We start from the raw sequence: 23,475 nt of genomic DNA, 5'->3' as shown, positions 1-23,475 counted from the left end.
ACGTGCTAGGAAAGCCTGTTCTGTGATGCCTCTGTATCACATGCTGGGTCTCCCACCTGTCTTAATTAAACTGGAAGTCAACCATTTGCTTATAAATCTCATTCCATGGCCTGTGTGAAGGTAAATTATGTAAGCAGTGTTTATAGTCATAGTGCTAAAACTAGACTCCAGAACTGAAAAAATACTCTGTTCTCACCATATTTAGTGAAATCAAACATTCAAAAGTAAAACTAGTTGACGCCTTGCAGGCAGGCATTTTCATTAGAATTTTCCCCCCTTCCATTTTTTTTTTTTATATCTCCAGGTGGAGTTTGAAGGCCTGAAACATGAAATTAAAAGGCTCGAAGAGGAAACAGAGTTTCTCAACAGCCAGCTCGAAGATGCCATACGGCTGAAGGAGATCTCCGAACGCCAGCTCGAGGAGGCCTTAGAGACGCTGAAGACAGAGCGGGAGCAGAAGAACAACCTCCGTAAGGAGCTCTCCCACTACATGAACATCAATGACTCCATGTACAACAGCCACCTGAACATCTCCTTGGATGGGCTGAAGTTCAGCGACGAAGCCACAGAGCCCAATAACGATGAAATGATGAATGGGTTTGAACAGAGCTGCCTCAGCAAAATCAGCAACGGCAAGAACAGTACGTCAACGCCCAAGAAAAATGAGAGCTTCCCTCCAGCCCCAAGTCTGGTTTCAGATCTTCTGAGCGAATTAAACATTTCTGAAATCCAGAAGCTGAAACAACAGCTTGTACAGGTAAATGGGTTTCCTAAACAACCGTGTACTTTCAAACAGCTGCTGGAGTTCATTTGGGGTGTAGTGTCAGTCTTTTCACTATCTCACGCGGCCATCACATGATGTGAACTGTATTTGTAGAGGCTCTGATTGATTTAGAATCTGAAGATGTTAAATGTTTGTCAGCAGAAAACCATGGCTTTTTTTCCATCTTTCCCTTTTTTGATGCAAAGACGCTAGCAGTCGTGTCCTGTGTTTGGAGGAAAGTTGTAATGCATCTTTACATGCTGCGTCTACTTCATTACATCACTAGTGAGAAAGTTTGCTCAAAAATTGATGGTTAGTCCAGTCGTCTTCATGAGAAGGAGTTTTGTACACCATTACCATTTGGAGAACATGAAATTTTAATCACTACCAAGCATTCCTGTATTATATTTATGTTATTGGGAGGTTGGAGAGTTTGAAACAAGGTACATATTTATATCTATGTTTATACATATAAAACACTGAAATGTTTTAAAGTTATTTTGTCAAGCATTTTTGTGTTCTATAAGAAAGTGCCTTTGTAGAAAAATATGCTGGATTTTTTCAAAAGGAGACCTTTCAGAGGTGAAACTTTAAAACATTTCAGTGTTCCTGAGTCTTTCAGGAAGCCCCAAGCTTCCATCATAGACTAGCTGGGTGTTTTCTAATATTTACTTGATAATTTGCAAGAGAACATTAAACTGTATCTTGTCTTCAGCTGAAAGGATGTTTTCACAATCAGTCAGTTATGGAAGAAGTGTGTAAAAATGTGCATTTTTGAGTGGAAATGAGGAAAAAATTGGCAGGGAAAGCTGTGCTTGATGTAGTTTTGGAATAGATTAAATAACCTTTCCATAATGTCCAAGTGATCAGATTTTTGTAAGGTATGGACTTTGGCTAAGTTGCTGTCTGTTATAAGAAAACCATTTGAGTGATACAGTTTCCTTTATGTAGATGCCTGTGTTCATGCATTTCAGATGGAAAGAGAAAAGGTGAACTTGTTAACAACGCTACAAGAATCCCAGAAGCAGCTGGAAAATACACGGGGGGCCCTCTCGGAGCAGCATGAGAAAGTTGGCAGACTCACAGAAAACCTGAATGCGATGAAGAAGCTCCACGTCAGCAAGGAACGTCAGTCTGCCCTTGACAACGAGAAGGACCGAGACAGCCATGAAGATGGAGACTATTACGAAGTTGACATCAACGGGCCAGAGATCCTGGAGTGCAAGTACAAAGTGGCTGTGGCAGAGATTACTGACCTAAAAGAAGAGCTTAAAAACCTCAAGGACAAATACAAAGAGTGTGAGTCTAAGTATGAGGAAGAGAAGAGCAGGTATGAGACTGAGAGCCAAGCTCTCACGGAAAAGATCACCTCGCTAGAAAAATCCAGTAGGCATGATAGAGAGCAGGTGGCCAGACTGGAGAAGGAGCTGAAGAAGGTCAGTGATGTTGCTGGAGAAACACAGGGCAGCCTCAGCGTGGCCCAAGATGAACTGGTCACCTTCAGTGAAGAGCTTGCCAACTTGTACCACCATGTCTGCATGTGCAACAACGAAACTCCAAACAGAGTGATGCTGGATTACTACAAGGAAGGTAAAGGCGGACGCAGTAGTCCAGAGAGCAAGGGAAGAAGATCTCCCATTCTTCTTTCTAAAGGGCTGTTAACTATAGAGCTAGGAAAGGCAGAGAACGGAAGTGGTGACAGCAGCCCATCTCCAGTGTCATCTCTGCCGTCTCCTGTGTCAGATCCTCGTAAGGAGCCAATGAACATTTACAACTTGATCGCTATCATCCGGGATCAGATCAAACACCTGCAGGCTGCCGTGGACAGAACAACTGAGTTGTCCAGGCAGCGTGTTGCCACTCAAGAATTTGGGCCAGTGGTGGACAAAGACAAGGAAGGTCTCATGGAAGAAATCCTGAAGTTGAAGTCGCTGCTGAGCACCAAGAGAGAACAGATAGCAACTCTGAGAACTGTGCTGAAGGCCAACAAACAGGTAAGCGGGTCTTTCAGATACAAAGGTTTTAGTGTCAGGAAATTAGGTCATAAATACAATACACTTTGCCTTTGAGGTCATACTGCTGTACCCTCAACTCAGGGCTTTTGTTGCTGGCATTTGTTTGGTGGCAGGCTGAAGGATGTTGTTTCATTGGAGGCACACAACTGCCCTACTGTAAAGTAGAGCACTGGGGCTTTAACTGACTTTTGCTTGTCCCATACTCATGAGACTTTTTATTAAGCTTAAGGTAGCATCAATCTACTGCCTGTCTGAATTGTCTTACATTAAATAAGATTATATTTAATATACCTAAAATGAAAAGGTAAATCTTGCTTTCTACTTGAAAGAATTCTGGTGATTGCCCTTAAATGAGTTCTTAAACTTATGTGCTCTTCCTTCTCAATTTGCAAAATAAAATAAAAACCTTCCAAGATGAGGGTGCGATATAAGAATGTGGTCAAAATAATAGGGGTGAAAGGTAAAATTAGTCTTTGGGGGTTGGGCTGTGCCATCCGATACACGTTTGCAGTGCAGCGGATGAAAGTAACTGCCATTAAGACACCAAATGATATGCTTCATTGTAATCTCTAAAATTAAAGTAATGCAAGTTGAAGTTGCCTTCAAAAAAAAATAAACAACTATAGCGTTGTTTAGGAAATATATACATGCTCTCAGGGGTTTTTTGCACCTTTTAATAAAGAGGTCCCAAAATGTAAGATAGACAAAATGCTGCAAGGGTTAGAGAACTGTGCAAGTGATTGATGAATGTGTTTAAATATGGAGATACTAAACAGACATATTTATTCTTTGTGTTGAAGGTATGTAAAGTTGAATTTCTTTTAGTAGTTGGAGATAGGTGTCACTTAATATATATTCTGTGATTTCCTAGGTGCTGCTGCGTGGGTAATGGGAGTAGGAGACACACGTGTCTGATCTGTTTCCAGTGTTCAAAAATGGAATGCTGTTTAATGTGTGCAAGAAATGTTGACCAGAAGTTTAACATTCCAGTACAAAATAAATGTTTCATTATGTGAACAGTGCTTAGAAACCTCTTAGCCAGCCGCTTTGTGAAGAGGTTTGTTAACTGGTGCGTTTCTGTTCTTCTTGGTAACCAATAGACTGCAGAGGTAGCCCTTGCCAACTTAAAAAGCAAGTATGAAAATGAGAAAGCGATGGTTACGGAGACAATGATGAAGCTGCGAAATGAGCTGAAGGCATTGAAAGAAGATGCTGCTACCTTCTCTTCCCTGAGAGCGATGTTTGCTACAAGGTAAAGAACATTTGAACTCGGCAAAACGCCGATCCTTGCTTGCGTGGGGGAAGGTCCTGCCCATGTGGAGTGGTGGGGTGGGCTGCCTTTGTCCGAGGTTGCTGCTTACAGTGTTTGTCTGCAGTAAGTTGTGATAGATGAGGAAAACGCCAGGGGTTTAGTGTGTTGCTACAAGAAGTTGTGGTGGTATGTATTAATTCAGGTGATTATCCCTGGTTCTCGAAGGCATTAAGGACATGAAGTAATTTAACAGTACAAAATGAGTGTTTATTACGCAAGAGCGATGTGACTCTGCTTGACCTGTAATGTTCCAGAAAAAAGTAAAGATGTTGCAAACCTCTTGTTATTCTTAGGTTGTCCATCCTGCAGTTGGCATCTGTCACTTCGTTCACCGTTGTGAGCTGATTTGGGTTGTGTATGTCTTTGGAACTTGTTTCTGCTTTAGTTGTGCTTTGTGGTGTTAACAGACAGAAAATACCTGCTGACACGCCATGTGCTGTGGAGGTGATAAATCCTGGTTTGATCTGCATGTTGCTTACTGCTACTCTCATTGATTTCATCTTCGAGAAGGAGCTCGGGAAGGAACAGCATTTCTTCTGGGGACTGTTGAGATCATGTCACAAAATCCAGATCTGTCTCACAGCTGAGGAACGTTCACTTGGCTCCCGTGCAGAGATGAGCCTGGAAAACAGGAAAAGAAGTAGCTTTATCTAGAAGTTGTCAGTCCCATCTTGGTGGGATTCACAGGGACAGCCCTGGCAGTGTTCATTTTCCTGCATATCCCATGCGCTGCTTAAAGCAGCTGGAGAAGAGACTGTGAAGGAGGCTGTTTAGTGTAACCTAGACACTTGCTTTTAAGCTAAGCCAAGGGGATGGAAGATTTGTTGTGTGCTCTGTGCTGCTTCCTTCTCTGGACACTTAAAAAAAAAAACCAAAGAAAACCACCAAAAAAAACCCAAAAACCAGAACCAAAATAAAACCTGAAGCACAAAAGGTTTTCTTTCTATCATCTGCTAAAAAGTCTTATAGTAAGGGATCACGAGGGTGCAGATGAGGATTCCTGAGGCTTTTCTGTATGGTCTCTTGTGGGGGTGATTCTGCAGTGCTCCTTGAGTAATCCTTGAGTAATCTCAGGTTTCCTGGTGATTCAGCCTTTCTCAGCAGTATCTGTGCGTGGGGGTGGTAAGCATGGAAAGAGAAATGGACACTAAGGAACGCTAAAAGTTGAATTGTGGTAGCTCGTTGTGCTGGAGAAAGGAATGCCCTGTACAGGCAGGATTTGTCCTCCTTCCTTTCCTCTCTCTCTCTCCTTTTCTGGAGTGTAATTAAGCAGCAGAAATTGCAGTCTCTTTGTTAGTTGTAGATCAGCTTGAAGCGGAGAGGAAGGAGAAAAAGCATACTGTAAACTGCCAGTTATCTTTCCTAGGTGCAGATAGCTAGCTAAGTTACATGGAACTGCAGTGAGTTTTCTCTACATCTTGACTTTCCTGCCTTGGCATGACCGTGAACTGGTTTGGAGAGGAAGAATTGTCAAAGAAATGCCAAAGGGGTAATTCTCTCGCTGCCTCTCTCTTGGTGTATTATCTAAAGGTTAATCTTGTCCCTTTAGTGGGAAGATAATAATGAGGATTCCTTGGCATGGGGAAATTGAAGGCAGAATGTAAGTTTTTCTGAAAGCAGCAGACTTGAGCTCTGTCCTGGAGCTCTCGTGGGGAGCTGGGGGTGAGCAGAGGCAGGAGCCAGATCTGTTTGGGGATGCACAACGGACTCCCCCGCCTATTAAAATGATTGCTATTTCTCAACTTACACTTTACTTGGTAACTATAGTGCAAAAAAATAAAGGGCTGAGACCAAAGGAGGAGCCAAAAAGCTGAGGATGGGGTGAGTGGAGATGTGGTCCACTGAGCCTTTTGTCTTGTGACCACTTGCATGGCAGATAAGCAGCTGAGCTGTGTGTCTTGCACCTCGCCTGTGCCAGTGGCTGTTGCACAGAACATGAAGAATTGCTGCTTTCCCCCAGTGTGCCCAGTGTTTTGGATGCCACAGTAGCAGTCAGGACCTGTCAGTGACAGACAGCAGGATCGAGTGCACCCTCAGCATGTTTGCAGATGACAGCAAGCTGAGTGGTGCAGATGACACGCCTGAGGCATGGGATGTCATCCAGAGGGACCTGAACAAGCTGAAGAGGTGGGCCTGTGTGAACCTCTCAATGTTCAACAAGACCAAGTGCAGGGACCTACACCTGGGTCATGGCAACCCCTGGTGTCAATACACATTGGGGGATGATATGGTTTGGAGCAGCCCTGCCGAGAAGGACTTGGTGGTACTGGTGGATGAAAAGATGGACATGAGCAAATGTGTGCTCTCAGTCCAGAAACCAACCGTGTCCTGGGCTGCATCCCCAGCAGCGTGGCCAGCAGGGCAAGGGAGGGGATTCTGTCCCTGTGCTCTGCTGTGGTGAGATCCCCCGGCAATGCTGTGTCCAACTCTGGGGTCCTCAGCACAAGAAGGACATGGAGCTGCTGGAGCGGGTCCAGAGGAGGCCACAAAGATGATCAGGTGCTGGAGCAGCTCTGCTGTGGGGACAGGCCAAGGGAGTTGGGATGTTTGAGTCTGGAGAAGGGAAGGCTGCGGGGAGACCTTATTGTGGCTTTTCAGTACTCAAAGGGGCCTATAACAAAGATGAGGACAATCTTTTTAGCAAAGTCTGTTGTGACAGGACAAGGAGTAATAGTTTTAAGCTAAAAGATGGTAGATTTAGACTTGATACAAGGAATAAATTTTTTTACACTGGGGGTGGTGAAACACTGGCACAGGTTGCCCAGGGATTTGGTAGAGATTTGCCCCATCCCTGGAGACATTCAAGGTCAGGTTGGACAAAGATCTGAGCAACCTGATCCATTTGAAGATGTCCCTGCTCACTGCAAGGGTTGGACTGAATGAGCTTTAAAGGTCCCTTCCAACCCAAACCATTCTGTGATTCTCTGACCTATTTCTGCAGTAGAGCACTGCAACCCCTTCCCTCTCTCTCACCTCTGACCAGAGGATCAGTAGCTTGGTGGTTGGCCAAGTGCATTCCTCTGTCTTTGGTTTTCAGCTAAGTCTGTGTGTCAGGTGAGGTAGGTTTGGAAGGTTCCTAGGTCCTTTGGTGGAGATAGCCTCAAAAACTGTTTTAGAGTCTGATTTTTAGGTGTGTTTCAAATATCAGAAATATTTAACACCCGATTTACACTCACCACCGCAAACAACCTGCTAATAGAACATCTCCTGACGATCTAAAGTGATGTTTCTTTTCTGTCCAAGAGGTTTGTATTGGCAGTGACTGACAACAAGTGATGGGGCCTTCACCCCACCGTGTTGTTTCAGTGTTGTGTCAGTGTTGTGTTCAAGTGTGGGATGAAGCAGGCTGCTGCACGCAGATCTGTATTTTCCACAGGAAACAGCCTGTTTTGTAGGATGTAAAAGAGCTGTAACAATGCATGAGAGTTGGAGGCTGGGCATGGCTATGGTAACTGACCTAATTTCCTTTTTAAAGTAGGTTAATCCCACTAATTTGACAATATTACCAGCTATTTTTAACAAGTAATGAAAATGCAATAAGATGTCAGCCTGGAGACAAAGGCAGGCTTGCAAAATGCAGATTAACAGCTTCCAGCACTGAGGGACTTCTGCAGCAATCTAGATGACACAGTACACCTGAAATTGAGCTATCCTACGAAGGAATAAATCAGGATATGTGTAACTTACTATAGGCGTACATGCAGTAGCTGTCCTGTTAAAGTCCAGATTTTCTTAATCAACTCATATCCCTGTTGTATGTACAAACAGAAGTGTATGTAGCACTGGAAGGCAGGTCAAAATCTGCCCTCTAGATCTGAGAATTGAATGTATCTGCTTAATTAGACTGTAATAGGTATTTATGTATCACTGTATTACAATCAAACATTTTGATGTTTCATTAGTAAACTCTGTCGTTACCAGAAAAAAAATAATGCAGTCACTTCTCCATTTCAAATCCACAGAGAAGCTGAACATCTCTTGTGTTTTTCTTTTTCAAGTAGGTTTGCACTTGCTAACAGGCAGCTTGGGTGCTGAAAACGTAAATAAACAAGGCCTGACGATGAGGATGATGCAGCAAATGTTCATCAGGGTGCAGCCTTCAGCTTCATTGCAAGATGTGAAGCGGCACTTCTTTCTCTTTCTGGGTCCCATCTGGCTCCCGTGCTTTACCTGCTATTTGGAGCAGCTGTCTGAAAGAACATTTCCCAAAATAATCTTTCCCAAAATTCAGCTTGCAAAATGCGCTACAGTCATTACTATTTTGAGGGGGTATGAATGTACTGAGGAATTTAGAACAGAATAGCTTGTATTCACATGATGAGATTGAACGTGGTAAAGAAAGCAGTCACTTTTACAGCACACTTGCAACATTGAACGACAGTAATATCTGGGGTGGGTATGTTCTTTATTTTAACTCTCATTGAGTGGGTTAAGAAAATTGAAAGTTGGTGTTTTGTTGGGTTTTGTTATACAGACAACATAAATATATAAATCCATACTTAAGTATGAGGAGAAGGGGTTAGTAGCAAATTTGAGAAAAATAAAATCCTCCTCCTCTAAAATATTGTCAGAAGAAAGACTGTTTCCTTTCTTTGCTAGTCGGAGTTTCTCCCTGCTGCTTTGAGGGAACTTGAAGTGAATACGTCCTGGTTTCCAATTATTTGGGGTGGGAGTGAAGCAATGTTTCTGTGTCTCATAGCTCAAGATATGTTTCTAGATTGCCTGTAAGCAATTTGTCATTCAAACTTGCAAGCACATTAGAGGTCAGATTTCTTAGTATTGATTAAGGGGGGTGTAAAATACTGAATCAAAACAGATGAGAAAATCCAGCTTGGAATTTAAGGTTGAGGCCTTTTTAGCTTATCTTTTCAGTACGGAAGAAAGCAATGAGTTGGCTGTAGATTTCTGATAGTTGTTTGGAGAACACCTCTGAACCTGCAATTTCCAGAGTACGCTGCAATAGAGTGAAGCACAGGTAACAGATTCATCGAGTAGTAATTCCAGTAAAGTCCTTCAGGGATGGTTGGTTGAAGAGCAGGAGGCCAAGGAAAGAATGCACTGGGAAAAGCTTGTCATGGGTTGGAGAGGAAAAGAGTTTAAACACGATTTTGCAATTAAAAGGAAATATTATTTTGTTATGCTGGGCTTTTCCTTGAGTTTGGTTTGCTGGAATTGGAGTAAGGATCCTTCCAAAATTTCTACTAAATACAGAAAATGGCAGAAGCCATACACAATGAAAGTACAACATAGTTTTTCACCTTTCTCTTCCCTGTGTTATTTTTCTGCTGTTTTTCTGCCTCTGGATACAGCCTGCAAGTTTTTTGTCTCTCTAAATTGCACATCGTGAGAGGACGCCGTGATCTCTTCTCTCAGCAGTGCCTCCTGTGTGACAGGTCGCAGCCAAACTCCTGCAGTGGATGCAGTAAAGCAGACTAAAAACAGCCGGGCTGGCTCCTCGCTGGCTTTTATTTGCTCAGGGTCAGGCAACAAAACCAAACACTTACATGAAGTTGTGTTCACCCTCATAAACCCTGGCAGACTTAAATTGGCTCTGAGAAGTGACTTAGGATACGTCTTGGCTCCTCTGATTGAAGACACAGGTTTCTCAGCTTTGCTGCTCATTTATTTTCAGTTTCTTTTCCAAAGCCTGAGAAGAAGCGAGGCTAGTAAGAGAACAGACATTTCTTATCCCTCTAAAATACAGAACATAATTAAGAAACATAGCAGAAGCAGGCGGCTTTGAAAAGCCAAGGACAAATATGCCTAGTTGTAACTAATGGCTGTCCCCATGTTCTGGTGTTTCATACGCTGTAAGTAAAGGGAGAGACAAACTCAGCAACACAGCAGCAAGGAGCCAAGTGGGAAGCGTTAGAACATACTGGAAGAGTGATGGTGTGGGACATCAGGTTAAATTACAAGATAGTGCTTGTGCTAAAGAAGCAAAACCATGGTCACACACAGGAAACCGGCAGCTAGCTGTTGTTCATTGATGGAGAAAAGGTGTTTCAAATACATATGTCAGTTCAGAATCATACAAGCTTTGTCAGTTTTCCAAGTATCCAAAGCATTTGGGAAAATATTCTTGTGTTCATGGACATCAAAGGCCTGCTGCATATAAAGGGGTTTAAATTCATGCAGAGAACAGTGCAGTCCTTACAGCACTGGGAACTACAGCTCAAGGGTCTTCATACTGCTCTCCACACAGTAGAAGTATTCAACTTCTCTAAAAATATCCCATAGGATAAATGCCCAGAGGAGCCAGGCACAGGAAATGTGACTTTGAAAATTTCCAGAATGAGATTCCCAGACGGGAGAGACAGCATTTGCCTCCTATTCCTGGTGTGAGATCTAGAGGAGATGAATGATGCTGGGAGAGAAAACTGTCTGGGCTGCAGCACCCACTTGAAAGCAGGGAGACGTCCAGGCAGGACGAAGGCGTTTGACTCTCATGGACACGCTGCAAAAATAACAAGTGGTGTCTGGCACACAGTCATGTTTATGATGTTGATGTGCCTGCTCTGGACTCTAAATGTGCCTAGCAATTGAAATGTCTGCTCTGAGTCATGCTGGATATATTGAGAGTCAGCCTCAGTGGAGGTGCCCCTTGTAGCCAGACCCTGGGCCTGGGTGGCCACAATGAGTTTGCACTCTTCTCCCAGGTGTTTTTGGAAGCAGCTGTGTCCACACCACTGTTCCTGTGTGCTTGTTGATTTGAATGACTCCTGTTAAGGAAAGTAAAACACAGGAGGTGTTCCTGTGATAACCATAATGCTGCCATAGAAGTATTCAGAGTAAAGACAATACCAGCTCTTGTGATGTAGCTTTTGTTGTAAATCAAAGTGGAAAGTGCATTACTTTAAAATAACCCTATATGGGAGACCACTGCAGCAGCAGATATTTGCATCTGTGGTCTTTTAGATAGGCAAGTGTTGGTTTCATTTGGCAATTAATAGGAAATGTCAGTGCTTATAGTCTGTAAACACCAAAATGTGTGCACAGCTCCAGTGGTACGGGGTGGAGAGGGATGGAGAGTTCGGGATTAGATCTTCCACCCATTGCTACCCCCGTCAGTGAAGAACTGGGAAAAATGTCCCACCTGTGCAATAGCTTCACAATCATTTCGAATCTAGTGGTACCGGGTTTTGAGTTTCAATCTTTAAATATAAAAAAGGCATTTTCTTTTGAATTCTAGGAGGAGGGAATTTGCCATAAAAGTTTATGATCTCTCCTCGAGAGTCTTTATCAGTGGAAATTTAGAGCTGTAGTGTCCAGCAGTGTGGGGCTGGTTGTTCCCTCTCGGTGCAGGAGATAATTCTTCTCATATGTTTCAAACTACAAGAGAGATCTGTGGTCTGTTTACTTTCTAAAGTAAGTAGCTCTTACTATTGTTTTTCTAAAGAAAATAGCTCTTACAGTGGACATTGATTACACATGGCTGATCATATACGTTCTCGAAAACTATAGGTGTTTATAAACTATTCTCCATCCTTGGTTAAAATCACAATGATTTATACAAATAAAGGCCACAGCATTTATTCCTTTCAAATACACTACACAGACGAGTTGTAGGTGAGTGCAGGAGACTGAGGAAGCAATTACAAATTAGTTGCTATGGTTTCCCTAGGTACTGCCTTGGACTTGCTGATCTGTGATCCTAAAGTCTGGGCTGCTCTTTCTTCTGCTTTGTCAGGATTTGTGTTTTATTTTGTTCTTAGGAGGTTCTTGAAGAACCCATTACCGGAGTGTGGATCCGCACAACTGTGCAAACAAAGGCGAGGGATGGGCTTAGTATGCCTCCTAAAAACACCTCCAAGTTGCTGACCTGGCAGAGGGCCTTGCTCTGCAGTCAGGGCTGCGCAGGTTCTGGTGTGGTGAACTCCCCTGTTGGAGCGGGGTTGTGCGGGCTTACGTTTGTTAATTCTCCTGCTTCAACAGCTTTTCCACTTAAAAATCCAAATTGTGTCTGGACTGGCTATGAACCCTGCTCTTGGTGCAGAGGAGCACAGCTCTGCAGTACACGATGGGGCTCACCTGCATTTGTAACAGACTGCGGAGTGGAAGCGCACCCTGTGACAGGAGATTCGGTGGCTTTGTTACTGCTGTCGTCTGCTTCCCTGTGTTCCTCCTTTGGAAATACAGAATTGTCTCTCTTGCTGTGGATGAGCTGGTTTTCACCAGGGGTTGGGGGAAGGGGAAGGTGGGAGGAAGGTGTTAAAATTCAGTCTTTAATATTAATTTCTAATATGAAGAGTCAGTTTGACATAGCAGGTGGCTAATACCCCTTACAGCCAAGCACAGTCAGTGCTCGTCATTTGAAATCCTTTTCTGCTAATATGTCTCCCAGTTTTTAATCAAGCCGAAAAACGTTACTTTAATCCTCCATGTTTTATTTTCTTCTGTAGGTTGACAATTCAATATCTCGAGGTAGAGGTTAAAGCAGTTACTGCTTCTCTCATGAAGCCTCCCCCTGTCACTTCTGTCTTGTGCTCTTGGAAGCTGCCACATGGATTGGACTGAGGAGGGGGAAAAGTGTAATTATGCCCAGGTGCATTTGGTTACATCACTTTTTCTTTCCCTTGAACAGATCTTGATTCAGTAGTGAATTTAGCTATAGATGTTATCAAGTACAGTACACACTAAAGCCTAAATAAAATGGTACGTAGAAATAAGGCACAACTGGCATTTGTGGGAAGCAGTGGTGTGCAGCTGTTGAAAATGAGACAACTCCCATCGTTATATTTTGGCTTCAGATGGTGTTTTAGAGGACTTAGATTTTATTTCTCGTCGTTCCATTTAACATGCAGGATAATTATTTCCTCTGTGTAGATGTTTGTTGTAGCTGGCATTTCAAAGAATCTAGTTGATGTTTCCTTAAGTTCCTTTTCCCGTTGTTGTTAATTACCAGTCATAGAAAACAGGCAACATCAAAGCCTTCTGTTCACCACCCACTTGAAACTGTGAATGTGTGAATGCACAATAGGCTTGTGCTAATTTCATGTTCTTTTTTAAAGCATGAAAGTGCAATTATTTTCTTTCTAAAGGTGTTTTTAAAACAAAGACATTTTTCCATTCTAATGATTTTTGCATTGAATATACAGCTGGGAATCAGCTCAGCAGGTGGCAAGTGAAATAGTAGAAGGGAAGGATCTTTTATTGTTCTAGCTGCAAAACAGCAAAAATATAGATATGCATATCACAAAAATATGCTGCTGTAGCTGCTACAGCTGGCTTTTGCTTTAAGCTGAAGTAGTGCTAGAGGCTGTGTCTTCTTAGATGCTTAGGAGGGCTAACTTTTAAATTTTTATGTTCATACATTTATGTTGATACATTTATATTTTAGAAAATTAAGTTGGGATTTGGGAAAGAACAGGAGGGAAGCAAGTCCAGAGGGCAGCTCCCAGTCCCCTGCGCACGCAGCATCCACATCCACTGCAATCTTTTCCAGCCCGGCCTGCTCTGTTTGAGTGACCGATTGCAGTATTTTGCACAGTGCAGTGTTCCTCTGCCGCCAGCCAGCCATGTTTGTGCCAGGAGATGGTTTGGGTTTGAGGCGGTGTCATTTAATTTGAGTTAAAGATCAGGAAAACAGGTTCAGGACACATAGCTGTGTGTAGCCGTAGCAGTTTACACTCTTGCCTCTCCCACATGACAGAGCAGTTACTCAGGTACAGGAAAAACTGCTGCATGCACGCTACTGATAACACTTCCTTTTTGTTGGAAAGGAAGGAAAAACTCCCTGCAGGGAGTGTTATGGGGAGGGGAAAAGGTAATTTAGGTATTTGAAATAGTGAATGCCTTGTAATTTCTAACAACAGTCATTTGATGTTTAAACCTTTGTGCTAACAGAAAGCTCGATGAGATAATGGCTTGGTTCAACAAAGTTTGGAGTCAGAATCATGGCTTTAATTATAGTTTGGCTCATGTGCAAGCGACTTCCCTGTCTTCTGGCCTCTGACAGGCCTTGGTCTGTGGCACCCATCCGCTATCAGCGGGGCACAACTGACTGTGCATGATCGAGAGGCATATGAGTAATAGCAAAAATGTTTAGAGAAGAGGATTAAGAGACATCAGCAAGATTGTGTGGGAAGTCCCTACTCTGCTTTATTGCAATGGTTTTGTTTTCTTTCGTAATCTCTTTTTTTTCCTAAATGGTGGGAAGAAATCTGCCCCTCTTGCCTTGGCTGGCTTTGATTGGCCTTCTCTGGTGGAGCACACAGACTGCAGCAACCCTGACGCAGCTTCACTGAGCTGAAATTAAAATTTTGGGTCAAAATTAACTTCCTGTTCTGTACAAAAATAGTGGATACGTTTTGTTTCACAATAATGAGCTGGGAAAAGGGGTGGGGGGGAAGCATCTCCATAATTTCACCTTGCCCAGATCTCTTGGCAGGGTAATACCAAGAGTGAAATGGGTGATGGGGACAGGTCACTTCAGGGCCAGATGATATTTTGCTGAAGTGATCCCCTTACCTTCCTCAAGGACTTGGTAGCGCTTTCTTGGATGTTCCCCTGGTTTGCAGTAAGAGGGGAGGACTGCTAAGCCTGCAAGATTTCTTTTCATCTTTTCAGCCTTCCTAGGACCATTTCAGTCTGTTCCTCTCCAGCGCTAATGGTGAATTGGATATGATCTGGCCCTTGGTCTGCTTCCCTCGCTGAGGTGTATGGGTTGGGTTTGCCTTGTGAGCTCCATCTTGATATGAAGAGGCAGGGGCAGATGCTGGGCTTCCAGCAAGATTGAGGTTCCTGGTTTGTTTTCCAAAAAGAGAAACCCCTCACACGCTGGGTTTCTGCAGGATGAGAGAGGCTGTGACGGGCTGGAGCAGGAGGCACCGAGATCTGAGTGGGTCTGAACTCAAACCCTTCTGCATTGCAGCTGTGGTTCATTCTGGTTTTATAGGAAAGCTGCTGGGTTATTGTTTGATCTCTATATGCATTCTATAATAAAATTCTATTTCTTCCTTTCCTGCAATTTGAGTTCAGGGAGAGCAGAATTTGGGACTTGATAGTGTAAGCACAGCTGATGAATCTGCATGTGAATACAGTTTTGTTCCTTGGTGGCCTTTTTTTCCCCAGTCTGCTTTCTATTATTTAATGATGATAAATGTCCCTTAAAGTCAGGGGCTTTTTCATTCTAATGATAAAAGGAACTTCTCTGCTGATATTTTTGCATTTATGAAGAAGCTGTATTTTGCAGATGTGGCCATTGTGAATTCCAGCTGGTAACTACGAATGTTTCTTTTTCTGCCCGTACACATTATTGGTCTTCTATGAGCAGTAAATATCCATCTACATATAAAGATGTTTTAAATTGTTCAAGATGTGCTGTGCAAGTTAAGTAGCTTCCAAGCTGAGTGAAAATGCCTATAGATGAAACGGCTTGCAGACATTCATACAGCTTCCCCCACAGGATTCCACTAACGCTCAGTTACTTTAATTGTTTAAAAATTAATTTTGATTATGAAAACAATTGTATAGAGGCCATTTGCTATAGAGAAAACAGTAATAAACCACTATTTATAGAATTTTTGCATCAGGAACCAGCATAGGTTAAGGTAGAATTATTAAAGAAGTTCGTTTTTAACAATGCTGTTCAGTCACCACTGGAGATTTGTTATTTGGACTCCCTGTGCAAAGGAACAAACTACAAAGTTCAGGTGCTCATCAAAAGGCATTAACAGCCATTTTAGTAATAGACATTACTCCTCCTGTTCCCCTCAGCCTCCTTTTCCAGCCGAAAGCCTAAAACCATCGTGGTCTCTGTAAGTACAAATGAAAGTAATTTGTCTGCACTGTGTCTGCTCACTGCAGAAGGACAACTTCCTAATTGTTAGACAAGAGAGCTTTGATATTGGACTCCACACGTTCATTATCTAAGGATGTTGTTAATTATGCTACATATTGAAAGGAGCGAACATAAGTGCTGAGTGGGGGTTGTAAGAACCCCAGTGAAAAGTAACTGTGATTTTCTACAGGTTTGGTGGAAGTTCCTATTTAAAAGAGTGTGTGTGCAAGCAACTGCAAAGCTTTCACTGCTAATATTGGCCAGACACGAGGGACTCATGTTTTATAGATGGAAACAGGATTGCTAAAGATTGGTATATTTTGTTGCAGATGTGACGAGTATGTCACACAACTGGATGAAATGCAGCGGCAGCTTGCAGCGGCCGAGGACGAGAAGAAGACTCTGAACTCCTTGCTTCGCATGGCTATCCAGCAGAAACTGGCACTGACTCAGCGCCTGGAACATCTGGAGCTGGACCACGAGCAGTCCAAAAGGGTGCGCACAAAATCTGCTTCCAAAGCCAAGAGCAGTAACCCTAGTGTAAGTCATATTCGGTCCTGCGGAGACAGGTCTGAAGGATCTGTCCTTAACAACCAGGTTTTTTGTAGTGAGAAATATAAAATCTATTGTGACTAGGAGAGGTGTGTAGAAAAATCATATTATGCATCTTAATTTTATGCTGTAACTGTCAGCGTAAATCCCCACTATCTAATGTCGCAGTGAGTTGACTTGTACTAGTATGTTGTTGAACCAGGTAATACAAATTGTATTATGGTGGTCTTAACTGTAACTAATTAATAGGTATGGGGATGCTATTAACAGGTTAATAGTGGAAAGGAATTAGCTTTTTCCACAATTAACATGTATGGGTTTGGCTGTTTATGGTAAGTGTTAAGAGAGTACACCTGATATAGTATATCTGGTGCTACTAATTGTAGTTTGTATAGCACAAATGTGATCCTTTCTCCAGGGTTGCAGCATACTTCAATAAATGCTTTTGCAGGCAGAAACAAGCAGAAAACCTTCCTTGTTATTGTGGTTTAAGAAGTGGTGAAAAGCAAATGTTAAAATTAGAAAATGCAGAGCATTTTGAAACTGGAACCAAAATTAATTTGCCTATTATGGCAAATATTAGGAACTTGCTGTCGTATCACCACTGACCAAAGTCCTAAGGCTTTTATAAGCTATAAAAGCTAGAAAAAAACTTGGTAGGGTACATTATTTACACTCTGCTTCCCCCTCTTCAGAGGGTTAACCAGAAGAAACTTGCACATTTATATTAAAAATATGCAATATTTACCCCATCTGATAAAAAACTTAAAATTGTAAGAATTGGGATCCTACCTGGTAGACAGTTCCACTGAAGAAGTTATGCTGTGGAAAAGTGTCGTGTCCTGAAAGGATCTTTGTGGTCTCATCTTGCTCCTTGCAAGCAGAACGCTGCAGAAAAGATCTGTTTTATATATTACTGTAGCCACACAACGTATATGTGTAGAATTAATGTGGCTGTGGTCTAGTATTCTCAGTCACAACAGAGTTTTTCTCAGCTTTCAGTATTAAACTAAATAGGGTAGTATTTCAGAGCTCTGGTCATTTTTTAAATACACGGAAGATATTGCATTCCTTATGCAAGCACATGTTTCACAGGGCTCTACATTAGAGGCACAGGAAATTGAACCAGATCATCCTGCTAATAATTACTTATGAAGTAGCTTAGTATACGTATTAATCTTTAAAAACAAATAGACCTTTGTCTGCTATTGAACTCTTAAGGGGCCTTTTTAGCCACTTAATTACAATATGTTTGATAATACAAAAGTGTACTTCATAATTGGTGCCTACGTAAGAGAAAAAGATTGAAAATGTTGCTTCTAAAATTTGTGGAGCACAACAAGGCACGCTTTTGTCTTTAAACCGGAGTTTCAAAGTGCCTAGCCTCGAACTTTATTTTAATGTAAAGCCCTGTTCATTTTGTACTCTCTCAAATAATTTTATATGCCTGTAGTCTGACTAAAAGCAATGCGCGACTGCACAGTTGTCTGCTTGATAGTGATGTTTTATAAAGCCATTCTAATATTCCTGGTGTGGTTCTGCCTCATCTCACTACCATTTCTTATAGCTGATAGCAGCTTGCTTCCCGTGCATTGCCGCTCTGCCTATAAGTAGTCAGGAGAAATCCCAGTCTGAGGTAATAAGGAGCACAGCTGGTTTTCCCAGCAAGGGGAAACCATGCGGGATTTTGGCTTCCCAGACATTAAAGGGAGGGGAAAGAAAAAATTAAAATTCTAAATTCATACAGTTAGACTTTAAACAAGCGAAATTGTAGAAACCACGCTACTAAGCTGGGAAACATCGGAACGGCACAGTTCAGTGCCAGAATTGCGCTTACCAATACTGAGAGCAGGAGAAAGAACCCCAAGTGATGTAGGTCTGATGTTGCTCAAACAGCACTGCTTGAGGAGATTAAAGCAGCAGCAATTCTGGCTTTAGAAACTGGGCCCTGTGCGTCTGTTATTACTTTTTTTTTTTTTTTTAAGAAAACACGGAATTCTCCTGAATTTGAGCTTTAATATTGCTAAATAGCAGGTTTGATATTTTAGAAACGAGACATTGTGTGACAATTTTCAATCCTGCTTTCTCTTCTTTGCTGCACAATCTTCCAAAAGGCCTTTATTCTTCTTATTCCTGCATTAAGTGTGATTTTACAATACTTTGTAAAAGCAGGCATTTGAGTGCTAACTTTCTTTGCTCCAACAGAAACGGTTACAATTTTGCTTCCACTGTGGTAGGGAGCTTTAATACAGTTTTCACTGCTTCCATGTCTCTAGTGGCAGTATTTTTGCAAAATACTAATGACAAAAAGGTAAATTGGAGAAACTAATTGAACACGTTGAGAGGTTTTTTTTCAAATTATTTCTATATAGAAATTATTTCAGTAATTTCTATAAAAATTTCAGTGTTACCAGACCGTGACTGTCACTGTCAGTCTTGGCTCACACTTTCAGTTCCAAGTCTGAGCAATTTTGCTATTAGCCCAATTGTCTTAGCAGTCATTTCCATCTTTTTTCATTTCTGTGAATCAATAACAAACATAAAAAACCCCAAGAAACCTGACGGCTGTTTGGGCTTGTCGAGGTTATGGTTTAATTTCTTCTAGCACCTGTTATAAAAAGAAATGAGGAATGGTGGTAAGGTGACTTGACCCTGCTCTTTGTATTTTTAGATAATGTTTCAGGTGGAGTCTTGTAATTCTTGATTAACAGTTTCTCGAAACGTACACTTGCTGTCAGTCTTTCGCATCACTTCCAATGGGTTGGGATAAAGCATGGAAAACTCCTTAAGCCGTCACCTACCTCTGCGAGCAGGCTCTTCTGAATGATGCTCTGCGTTGGCCTGCATGATGTACTGACCTGCATGCTTCCGGAGAACCTATAGCTTCACTGAAAAATGTTTCTTGCACATTCATTGCTGTTAACTTGGGCTGGAACAGCAAAGCTTTATTCAGTACTTGTAAGAAACCTTCTTTCTGCAAAGCTATTGCTTCCAGGCTGAACCCTGAAAGCGTTGTTTCGTCAGCTTGGAAAGCATCTGAGCTAAAGTGGCTGCGTCTACCCCAGTGATCTAACAGAGCCCTCAACCAACTAACCTGCTTCTGCAGCACGTTGTTTGCGGTTCTTGAATTGAGAAATAAACGCGCTCTTTCTTTTTTTTTTTTCTAATGCTATTTTATTTTTCCATTTTTCAGCTGTAGAGTAGTCCCTGGAGAAGGCCTTTCCAACAGTGCAACAGCATTTCTTAGCCTCTTTCACTCTGGTTCAAAGTGGTAGCCCATTGCACAAAGAATGGAAACCACTGACCCGATCCTAACCTTTGAAAACCCCTTTTCCTATATATACTACCTGAAACTTCCCTTTTATGTCCGAAGCTATAAAACAAACAAGCTTTACCGATAAGTGCTGCTGCAGTAAGAAAACTTACAAGTGCTGAAGAAACCTACTTCAAACGTTACGATCACCACAGTAGTTCATGATCTGCTAGAAATGTTCGGATGGGGGAACTTCTTAATTCATTGCAGATGCTCATTTTTTTAATCTGATTGTTAAACCTGTGCACTTTTGATATTTTGATATTTTTCTTTAGCTTCTTTAATTCCTTCTGTAGAAGAGTTTATATAAATGCAGTGGTTTGTGCTCATAGTCTCTCTCCAATTTGGGCTCATGATTTTGGAATTCTACATCAGCGTGTGGCAGAGATTTGGGGGGAGCTCTAGATTGTGATTAGAAAAAAGAGTTTCAACAGAAAACAGGAGCTCTGCTACACTGTGTGCTGTGCTTCAGCAGCTTTTTTATTATTATAAAATGTTAAGCTTTATATGTTTAAATTACTGATTTTTTTTTTTAACTGCCATGTTCATTAAGAAATCCAGGGTATTCAAATTCTGGGGTTTTTTTTCATATTGTATTATTATTCTTAGGAATAGTTAAATGTAACAAGAAGAAAACTTGACTTTGCTCTGATTAAAACAGTAATAGGCACTTGAAAAATATTAAATAAGTAGTATTACCTATAAATTCCAGAATTCCTGGGTTTTAGGAAGTTGAAGTATTATTGATTAACAGAATTTTATACAACTATACCAGTTAAATTCCAAATTGGAATTGTTTTGTTACTTTTTCATTTTATTGTGCCAAATTATGGTACATTTAGAAAGAAAAATTCTAAAGTTGTCAAGGATAGGGTGTTATGTATCAGCGCCTTTCTGTCATTAATTATTGCCAGTAGTGCCTTTAATCATTTTAAGGGAGACTCTTAGATAGCTTCGTCGAGGTCCTGTAACTTAAGAGAAGTGGAATGGCTGTTTTGGAATTTAGTCAAGATGTGGAGCAATAAGTGCAAAGTGAACTCCCCTTTTGCACATTTTTAATGGGTAGTCTTACTATAGAGATTATATATTCAAGGAATTGTAAGAAATTCTGTTAGTCAATGATATTTCACCATGCAAATCCTTGCAAATTCAGGGGTATCGAGAGAAAAAAAAAACAACAAACGAACACGACGACAAACCTAAACAAACCCGAATGCGCTTTGGGAACCAAATGGACTCACGTCGAACAAATAAGCGAGATGTATTAACACGTTTGTGGTCACGGGACAGAGGACGTGTCCGGAGTACTGACGTTGCGGTAGCTTTGTACGGTGGTGGACGCAGTTAACCATAGTATTGTTTGCAAATGTGAAGAAGAAGCCAGCGGTGTCTTCTCTTGCATGTTGTGTCTAATCATTGGCGTTTCAGGAAACAGAAACGGAGAAGTGCATCAACAAGCCGTGCCCCAGCGCGCCGCTGCTTGTTGAGGCTGACGCGACCGATTAAATTGGTACTTGCGAGGGGGGAGCCTTCCCACTCCTCAAAAAAAGTACAAATTGAAATAATATTGACGTTTGGAAAAGATTTCTGTTTGCTGGAAAAAAGCATCATTATTCCTAGATGTGGGGACTTATATTTCCATCTTCTGTTACAGTATTGAATCATAAGAAATATTGTTGCATTTAAAATTACTACATTTGTATGTGGGTATTTATTTGAAATGATGTCAAAGTACTGTATTATGTTTTATGTGCATTACCTTTTAGTGGTGGATTGGTCTCCATTTAACGTCATATGCATGTATTCTTGCCAAGTAACCTTTACACAGACCTGAAAAAAAAAAAAAAGAAAACGTGGAAACTTGTTAAAAGTACAACTGTGTGTTGATTGGGTAACCTTAGGAGGCGTAGAGGGCAACATGTTACTTCCAAATTAATAAAAAAGTGTTTGATGTAGGAAAGCAATCTGCCTGCGTAAAGGTAGTCACATTGGCAGTATCAATAAAAGAGAAAAGGAATTGCGTTTTCTGCTTGGTTTTTTTTTTGTGCTTTAAGAAGGCGCTGTTGTAATTAGCCAGCCTTCCTCAGCTGTTTTCAGTGTGGGGCTAAATAAATATTCATGTGTATCTGAGAGAAACTGAAAACCTAAAACTAAGTTTGCTGCAGAATGAGGAAATGAATTCTTTATGCTCGTCTTTGGGGACCACCGTCCTCTCTGCTGGGTCATGAGATCTTCCAGGATGTGTTAAGATGACGTTTATCCAGGAGAATTAACAAACTCACAGAAAAGAGCCCCTGAAGAAGTATATTTGAATTCTGAGGGCAAGGCTAAGGTTTTGCCCCATCAGTATAAGGATATTCCCGGATCAGTGAATTTATATTGGTCCCCAGAAATATTAAATACAGTTTTATACTGTAGTTTAACAACTCTTATGTCCCCAGGTGGGATTCTTAGAACTACTCTGCTTGTTGTGGCTGTACCCAGTTCAGTCAGGGACACTGCAGCTGATGGACAGAATTTCTATCATAACGGGAGCACAAGGTGGCAATTTTGGCTTGGGCACCAACACCGCTTGTTGAATTGTGTGCAGGGCCCTTGCAGAGCACATTTCCTAGGACACTGATTGTGTGGTTTTGTGTTTGCTCTAATGGGAGCTTTATGTGAGGGAGAAATGCTTGTAATACATGTGCATGCAAACGACAGAAGAACAAGAACAGCCTGGTTGAAATAGTAAAACTGTGTCATTCAAAAAGGCTTTAGGAACAAAATAAGAAAACAAGAGAAGGAGAATTTTTAGCTTAAAATTATAAGCTTGAAATTAAAATCAAGGGGAATGCTTAGTTTAAAAGCTAGTCTAGTGGATGCTATTAACTACAGCACCGATTTCTTTGACTCTTGTGTGTAGAAGAAATACATCTCCTGGTGGGAACGTCCCCACGTGGAGCAGAGGCTGTCACCAGCGACCTGCTGGGCTGCAGATGCTGCTGTGCTTGGCCTCCAGGAAGGGAATCTGCAGCTAATGTAGCGCTCCTGCGTGCCGTGGGCTCAGTGATTGAGTTGTGATCGTGTGTGAGGCTTGGAAAGAAGCTGCTGCCTCCCCAGAGGAATGGGGAGGTTTTCAGGTGTACTGAGATGCCTAAAGATCAAGAGCAGCAGACCTGAAAGCCCCCATGTACCTAGTTTTGTGGGACAAAGGCAAAGAAAATTAAGACATAGCTGCTTTTTGGAGATCCCGCTGGATAAGATGGTAAAATTCTGCTACACAAATATTTATGGAAGTTACAGTTTCAAAAATACATTCACATTCTTCTGTTTTTTAAAGGCTGACCTTTAGATTGACCTACAGGACCAGAATAAGATGTTCTTTCACCCAAGAGCTTAGCAAAAACAATTTAAAAACTATAATGATCACCTCTGTGAGCTCAAAACCGAGCAAAGCAGCTATTAAAAGTGATTGTTTTCAGTATATTATTATTTTGAGTGTTATATTGAATTTTTATGCATAAAAGCTTCAAGCAAACATCCATTAGTGGTTGCTGGGAAAAAGTGATGTGCAAAGTACTCAAAAGATTACTTCATCCTGTTCCTCTCTTTTCTGCCGAGAGCGTTGCTGTCCTTTCCCAGGGAAGGACGGGGGTTGCTGCTTCTCAGTGCAAAGGCAAATCTCCACAAGAAGCAGCTATCACAGCTGTGGTGTGAGCTCTTTTCCTCTTGCATACTGAGCGTGATATCGCCAAG

The 23,475-nt window shown here is 41.7% G+C and overlaps 1 protein-coding gene across 1 annotated transcript; it reads left to right on the top strand.

Moving 5' to 3' along the window:
- Positions 1 to 304: 304 nt before the first annotated feature.
- BICD2 (bicaudal D homolog 2 (Drosophila)) lies at positions 305 to 16,797 on the top strand (the record flags this gene model as incomplete). The annotated part of the gene is made up of 4 exons (XM_010191248.1): positions 305 to 757; positions 1,738 to 2,757; positions 3,879 to 4,030; positions 16,202 to 16,797. Coding segments are annotated over 4 exons (1,932 nt in total), but the record flags the coding sequence as incomplete, so codon positions are not given.
- Between the last annotated feature and the right edge of the window lie 6,678 nt (positions 16,798 to 23,475).

The sequence above is a fragment of the Mesitornis unicolor genome, unplaced genomic scaffold, assembly GCF_000695765.1.
Source record: "Mesitornis unicolor isolate BGI_N332 unplaced genomic scaffold, ASM69576v1 scaffold4429, whole genome shotgun sequence".
Taxonomy (NCBI): domain Eukaryota; kingdom Metazoa; phylum Chordata; class Aves; order Mesitornithiformes; family Mesitornithidae; genus Mesitornis; species Mesitornis unicolor.
This window is presented reverse-complemented; position numbering and strand designations above follow the sequence as displayed.